The sequence below is a fragment of the Scophthalmus maximus genome, chromosome 15 (assembly GCF_022379125.1).
Source record: "Scophthalmus maximus strain ysfricsl-2021 chromosome 15, ASM2237912v1, whole genome shotgun sequence".
Taxonomy (NCBI): Eukaryota; Metazoa; Chordata; class Actinopteri; order Pleuronectiformes; family Scophthalmidae; genus Scophthalmus; species Scophthalmus maximus.
This window is the reverse complement of record NC_061529.1, coordinates 8509604-8517394: the sequence shown is the minus strand read 5'-3', so window position 1 is coordinate 8517394 and position 7791 is coordinate 8509604. Positions and strand designations below refer to the sequence as shown.

Here is a 7791-nt window from a genome sequence, read left to right as displayed (position 1 = left end):
TGTCACCATAAACGTCCCATAGATGCTGCAAGTAGGACCATATGTTTTTGCCCATTCATCCATTAATCATTTTTTTATTACTAAACAAAAGCTACCAATCTCTACAAAATACACATGATAAGGGAATACTGTTTGAATAGATCTTTTCTTCAACAACAGACACAAGTGTAGCACGAGTGTAGCACATGTGTAAGATTAATTACTTAATTTTATTGCTAGGACAGAGGCATTATAAATTATATTTAGAATTCTGCTGTGAAATAGACATATGAATCTAAAGAATTTGTGATTGATGAAAAAACAAGATCTTAAAATTAAGGATATTGAGATGTGTAAAGTGTCTAACATCGACTGACTGAAACTGTTTCTGCTTCCAAACCACTGCATTGATTTTGTGGCCGTGTGAAGTGTTGGCAAATGATGTTGTTCCAAAAAATCTGTTTCACTACTATTGCTGTAAGTCATTCACAACCCTTTGTTGCTAAATGACGCAAGGGGTTAAAAGGTCTGTCAAACAATACAAGGAACATGGCAGAACACTATAATTAACAATATGCTGCTGACAGAATGTTCTTATTATAATTTAAACACATACTCAGTTTGATCAGAATTTCTTTTTGTTGCACTTGGTCAGTTTTTCACACTGCCTCATGAAAGGAGGCCACTAATGGTTGTGATTGTCATGATAATGGCGGACATGATCAGTTCATGTAGAAGTAATAAACAAGATAGGCTACCTGCCATCTCATGGTTATTCATGAACTTGATGAATTTAGAAGGGATTTAGGAGCCTGGGGGATGGATGGCACCGAACTTGAATTAATAATCTCAATTTTAATGCTTTTAAAGCCTTGAAAAGCCACACAATCACGGAATAGTTTTCCCTCAAAGTTCAGGTATGCGGGACGTCTTCGCTAAAGGCTAAATACATTAACCTCAACCAACAATGGTATAATACAGATTACATAGATATACTGTATAGGAATTTTTCATGCAAGACTTTTTGACATGTAACAGAAGGAGAAAAAAAGAAATCTAATCAATGGTGGATTCGAGGCTATTAAGCTTTTGCTTTAATTTCAGGGTCCTGGTATTGTGCATGCATGTCCACTGCCAGACGGCTTACTGTGAAACTGGAAAGGAGTCATGTCACAATACCTGTTGTGAAAATGGTCTTTAATTTGTGAGAATTGCGTACACACATTAAAAAAAGTCACTGTCATAGTTATTCTCTCACTTCTCATGTGGAAATGAAATCTGAATCAGGGGTCCCGAGGGGACTGTTTTCAAGTGTCGTTAAATTTGTAGTGTCACTCATGTCTCCTCCTCTTATTATATTAGATATTAGAACAACTACACTTTTAAGAAGACTTTAAAATAAAAGACAGTGCAAGTACATGGGGCATGTCTGCATAATCCAGGCTCTTCATTGTGAGGCACAGAGGCACCCCGTGCATAAGCCACTGAATTTTATGACCAATGAGGTTGGCGTTTTCCTGCAGTTTATGGGCTTCCCATTGGCTGCACTTGCATCACCCTATTTGTCTAATGAACAAAACAGTGGCTCCAAAAATATCACGTCCACACCCAGAGATCCCAGAGTGTTGAGACACAAATGTTTTTGTGGAGAATTTTTTTTTTCACTTTTATTTATGCTGTTTTTAGCATATTTGCTATATACATGTGAACTCTAATGATGATTAACAATACCATTGCCAGTGGATCTACATATTGGGACTAAATAATAATAATGATAATAATTTTATTTATATAGCACCTTTTAGAAGTAGCTTCACAAAGTGCTTTCTCAAAAACATACAAATCACAGACAATTAAAATCAGCATTCCAACAATAATACGGTTTTTTTAAAGATTAAAAAAGTAAATAAGGTAATTCATTGCATGACACTACTGTATATAATTAATATATGACAGGGTTTTATTTAAACATTTTTTCTTCTATTTCAGGTCATTTCCCCAGTCGTTTGTCTTGTGTCTATTGTGATTGGTGGCGTGTGACGTGTGTCTCTCTCTGTGCGCATGAGCGCGATGACGAAAGCATTCTTAGCAACGGGCATGGCGACGGGGAAGCTTTGCCTTAGCCCTCAGCTGCTAATGAGCTAATATTTTGTTAGCATTACATTACCTTGATTATATCACTGCGTTTAAAAAAATGTTTACAGTTAACTGCACTGTCGTGTTTGGATGTGTCCAAGCTCCGCTGTCACTGCCCCGGAATATTTACGAGGAGAATGGGATACGCTGACTGGAACCCTGCCATGGAATCGCGAACAGGTATGTGAATGCTATTAGCGTTAGCTAGCTAGCTAGCTGGCTAGCTAATCGGCAAAAGTAGCGATCCTTTGATGTCTGTGGAGATACTCACTCACTCATCATCCGGGTCATAGTTATCATAAGTTTTAGTTTGCTACCGTAGTGATGCTTCGGTAGCAAACTAAAAAATAAACTCACACTGGGTATACAGTCAAATCTTCTCTCCAACTGGTTGCTCTTAAAACTTAAAACGACGATTCAGATGAGTAAGCCTGTTGATTAGCACATTACATTAAAATAACGCTTAATTTTTTTAAATATTATTTCCTTTTACTGTAAAAACTTGCTTTTTACCGTATTACGGTTATGCATCAAAGCAACAAAAAAAATTGTTTGTATGTGATAACCTACTTGGCAATAAACAACAATTCTGATTCTGATTCTGATGAATAATGACAAACCTCCATCACACGTTGTCAAGGGGATGCCTTAACAATTTTTTTCTGACTAACACTTAAAAACTACAAAGGTATTCAGTTTAAAGAAATGTAGATCACCCCATTTGAAAATCTGTATACACCTGATGCTTGGTAAATTATTTATGCTTCATTACTGTCATTGACTGTCTCCAATCAGCAAAAATCTATGGATTGTCAACATGTCCATATTCCTCTGTGTTGATTTTAGGGAGTGTGTCATCTGGACTGGGGAGCAGCCCTGGTACGAGAGGACAGAGCTTGAAGAGTAGCCGTAAGTATTCAAATGCGGCAACATTGTCATGAGAAAATGAGTCAAGTGAGTATTGGTCATTTGTAAAAATAAGAGTGTAATTTTATAGTCCTGTTTGTTCTTCTCTGCCTTGTGTTTGTAGCGTTTTGCCCTCGCTCCTCAAGCAAGTTGACGCAGTCCATCGTTAGAGACCACATGGTGTCTCATTACAAAAAGGTTTACTCAGCTAAAGGTGAGCCACGTGGCAGGAAAACAGCATGATCCCTACAGGCAGTAGACCAAAGTAATTCAGATAATATAATGAGGTGGTTAAAAAATGTGTCTCTGTTGCATAACAAATTGGATTAACAATCTGTTGTTATAATTTTATAACAATATTATAATGTCAATTTTTTTTCTCCATTTTCCACAGCTGCCATTGATGCCTCAGTACCCAAAAGCATGATACATAGTGTAAAATGTAAGTACCCAAGTATGAAATATTAAATTATTCATTTAGTTAAAAAAAACTTTGTCCCAGTCTGTTGGAACGAAGATGTACCTTCTGGATTTAAATTTTTTCGGTGGTATATTACTAATTTTAGTACAACCACGATGAAGTTCGATCACACAATGATTAGTTTACTAGGTGCTTTGCAGGTGTGTAGAGGAAACCACTCAGTAAGGCTTTGGTGTCCATGTTAATCAGAATCAAACTGCATAATTTTCTTTGCACCAGTGTTAAGTGGTTCAGGAAGCGTCTTTGGACGGACTACGACAAATTGCTACATTTACAGCAGCCTCAATAAGCAATAATATTCTGCAGCCAGTCATCACATTTGAGTACAAGATGCAATTCATCCTCATCTCTAATGGCTGTAGTCATGCTCTCTTCTTATTACTATGCTATCATACTTGCTCCCCTTACCCGCAAATACCTCATAGGTAAGTGCAGTGAGTTTCTGCCAGTTTCCTTGGGACTAAGCTAAGTCATTCCAGGAAATAAAGTATATCACAAGGTAGGTTAAGGAGATGTGATAACACCATCATTCATTTTTTCATAGAATAAGCCACAGGGTGTATTTAATGTCAAAGTGTATAACAATGGTAGATTACAACACACAACACACTGTAAGAAACAGATAGTGTAGACCAGTCTGTTTTCTGCACTTATTCAATATTACATACCTGCTTACAGACAATGACCAGATCAGGCAGGAACGCCTGAGGAAAGGGGGTCGTCCTCAGTCAGCCCATTCTCTCTCACAGAACAGTAGCAGAGCCTCCTGCTCCTCAGCCCAGGTAAGGCATCAAGGCAGAGTCGTTGTGTTTTCTCATTGCTTGATATTATAGTAATATTATACCGTCATTCAAACCCTTTCTCGGTATGTACAATATCTGATTCTATGAGATGTTTGCTTTTTAGAGTACAATATCTGTGCAGTATGATGACAACCCATACCTCTGCTCGAGGAGCTCCATTGTCTCCAGCCCAAGGTTCAGCACCTCCTTTCATGCCAAGGAGATTGTTTATCAATCACGTAGACTGGACCATCCCCATCACGCTCGCCCTGCATCAGGATTTAACTCCTGCAGCCCAGAGTCAGCTTTGCACAGAAAGCAGTCATGTTCACTGGCAGCTTCGGGAGATCAGGGTCGCTACAAGACTTTCCAGGACCCTGCCCAGAAGACGTACAGCGGAGACCTGCTCCAGAAACACTCACAGCACTTTACCCAGGACAAACCTTTCACCCCAAAGACCCTGAAATCAGATAAGAGTTCATACCTGGCAAAATATCGCTACTACAGAGAACCACGAAAGAAGCCTACTCAGGACTGCACCAGCTCCAACTCCAATTTGCAACAGGAGACATGTCACAGAAGGTATTTTTATTTTCCAAACATCTCTGTGAGTCTCAAAGGATAGCACTAGATAGCAACAAATAATTCAGCATATGCAGCTTGTGTGCCAGTGTCTTCAAATATCTTGACTTCTTTGTCTTCTATGCAGCACAAAAAACAAGGAATATACACAGGAATTTGATGAACCATCTCAGGTAATTTTGAGGACTTTATTTGATTATTCATACATTATTTTCCAAAGTCAAGTCTTGTGCGAAACAGTGTTATGTCTAGAAGCTGCCTACTTCTGTCTCAATGTCAGTAATACTGGTGTTGTTTACCGTCCATTTTAAACCATAAAGATTATAGTGAAAATAAAGCATGCACAGCTGGTTGGACACAAGCTAAGATAAGTAATTGTTCATGAGAAACCCTCGACAATTTATTTATTTTTATTTACAATTTACAATTATTTTTTTTAAATTTTCACAGGGATTTATTACAGAGCACGAGTGGTCTGAGGATGAGTTCAACGACACATGTTTCTCAGAATCTAGACAGCAGAGTCGAGTAAACAAGAGCAGAGACCATTATTTATTTGACTCCTCATCCAGGTAAAACTTTGAAGAAGAAATAGTATGTTGTGTTTTATTTGTAATGTTGTGCCTTGTGTTTTTTTCTGTGTCAAGATTCTCAAATAATTTAAGTCTCATCTTCTAGGTTTTCAACAGGAGGCAGGAAATCTCCAATAATGAAGCAAGTGTCTGCAGAGTAAGTTCTTTTTGATAATGCCTAATGCCTGTGCAGCTGTCAATTGAGATTCAGTTGAAAATGTGCATGCGTGTATGTGTGCAGTGGTTTGATAGTGCGACGCTTCAGTGAATCTTAATAACAATCTTAAATTATGTCGTCTCTATGAATTTAACTATTCTCATTTGCTCCTTGACAGGGAAGAAGAATTAGTGTACCTCGAATTTATTTCTGCTGTAACAGAGGATATCTTGTCCAGGGGGCATATCTCTGAAAGGTTTGTTGACATTTCTATGCCCTGTGTGAGCACATATGTGGACATAACTGAGTAAGTTAAATGGTGGCTAGTGCCTTTTTACAACCTCCTGAATTATGACTGTGGTGTAAATGTCTATGTTCTCTTGAAGGGTCCTAGATAGGGTGATAAAGCGCCATATCGACATGAATCGGCATCAGCTTGATGAGGTGAGTAAGCAACTTTAGGCTGAATGCCAAATATGTTTAACAAGTTTTGTTGGAGTTACTGCTTTAAATAGGAACTCTGAAAAAACTCTGATTGCATCCTTTTTTTTAGGGTAAAATGCGCCACCTTCTGGTAGTGCTGCGTAAAGATTTTGAAGCGCCAACCAATAAATCCAACTCCAGTGCAGAGCTTAAAAAAAAGGAGAATGATCTGCTCGACTCACTCCTACCATATCTGGGATCCGGGGGGAAACAAATGAAGACCAAAGAAGATGATGACATGATCCCCTTTGCGTCTCTTGTTAAATACTGTGATTCTTCCAATTACACTGATGGCTTATCAGTGTCTCCCGAAAGGACTGCTTCACCAACAAACACGAATGAAAAAGACAAGGAGAGAGACAACCAGGAAAATTGCACTGGCTCTCCTTTGCTCAGTGAGTATGTCACTGATAATACAGGTGTCAGTGAAGAGGACTTCCAACACAATCAAGTAGGCACAACTGCAACAAACGAAGAAGTCTGCAATGAAAACCATGAAAAGTCTGCAATGAACAGTGATGAAGGATTTGATCAAGACCACGGCGAGGTCAGTCACGATAGACATTCGAAAGAGCTCGAAGATCTGGGTAGAAGTCTGTCAGAGTCTCTTCATGTGTCCAGCAATACAGACTGTCACAGTGTGGAGGCTGCCGATGAGCAGCACGCAAATACAGTTGCTTCTGACAGTGATGATGAGTTCTGAGTTTTCAGGGATTGAAAGTGTTTTGGTTACAGAGTGAGAGTAATTTGTTTTTTTGAGTTTTTCTGAGAGTATAGTTTTGTAAATGTGATTTTAACACTGGTCAAGTATTTTTTACAAGCTCCTTTAATGAGGTAATAGTTTTATCCTGCTTATTTAATATATATATTTTTTATAAAAGTACTGAGATTTTCACATAAACAAAGTCTTGCAAGTAAACGCGGTTGAGCTGCAATTGCTGCCCAAAGTAGTGCTCTGAACATTTTCCAAATCATTGCTCCGTGTAACTATAGTGTGATGTGTGATTTGCACATTTGCAAAGGGTAGCTCATAGCACTGCACTAATATCAGATGTGTGGAATTAATTGGATGAATTAGTGGCACCTTTTAGTTGTAGTGGTTTGCAGTGTGCCTGGTACGATGTTGCTTCATTTTTCAGATTTCTAGAAGAGCTTTTTTTGTGATAAAAAAATAAACCTATAACTGTTTAGTGTTTCACTTGACATAATGCCTCTGACATGTAGCTACTAGGAGTTGACTGCCACCAGAAAGTGTCTTTGAAACTGCAATAAAAGTTCTATACCTCTGATTCTTTCATGCCTTGCGACTGATTATTAAATCCCCATTTAAAAAATGGTAATTACTCAGGCTGCAACCATATATATATATATATATATATACACACACACACACACATATATATATATATACACACACACACGTGGACCGATATGTCCACATTTGAGGATCGTTACTTGTGTCCATGTTGGAAACGCCTACAGAGGGAACCGTGTTAATTATAAAACTCTGTGTTTGCAATTACAGCTGTCAGCCGATGTAAAAGGTAAATAGACCGGTCAGCGGCCAACCGCTCCAGGCAGCTGTCCCATTTCTGGCATTTACTCTGGCTGGCATTCCAGCTGTCTGATGTCATGACTACTCATAAAACCTCCGCGTATCCCTCCGCCTGCGGACGCACTATAATGCACATTTGATATAGGCCAAGGAACTCT

General features: G+C 38.6%; 1 protein-coding gene across 3 annotated transcripts; it reads left to right on the top strand.

Annotated features, from left to right (window-relative positions):
- Nucleotides 1–2052: 2052 nt before the first annotated feature.
- Nucleotides 2053–7367, top strand: spata7 (spermatogenesis associated 7). 3 transcript variants are annotated; one of them, XM_035611181.2, is made up of 12 exons: nucleotides 2053–2295; nucleotides 2962–3024; nucleotides 3146–3235; nucleotides 3416–3463; nucleotides 4181–4284; nucleotides 4409–4866; nucleotides 4994–5039; nucleotides 5317–5438; nucleotides 5545–5595; nucleotides 5774–5851; nucleotides 5982–6039; nucleotides 6149–7367. In XM_035611181.2, the coding sequence occupies exons 1-12, from the start codon at nucleotides 2253–2255 to the stop codon at nucleotides 6779–6781; spliced, it is 1794 nt and encodes a 597-aa protein (XP_035467074.2). In that variant the 5' UTR covers nucleotides 2053–2252; the 3' UTR covers nucleotides 6782–7367. The 3 variants fall into 3 exon arrangements, with proteins under 3 accessions (XP_035467074.2, XP_035467075.2, XP_035467076.2); XM_035611182.2 differs by lacking the exon at nucleotides 2053–2295 and adding an exon at nucleotides 2420–2540; XM_035611183.2 differs by lacking the exons at nucleotides 2053–2295; nucleotides 2962–3024 and having other exon boundaries at nucleotides 3182–3286.
- The last annotated feature ends 424 nt before the right edge of the window (nucleotides 7368–7791 follow it).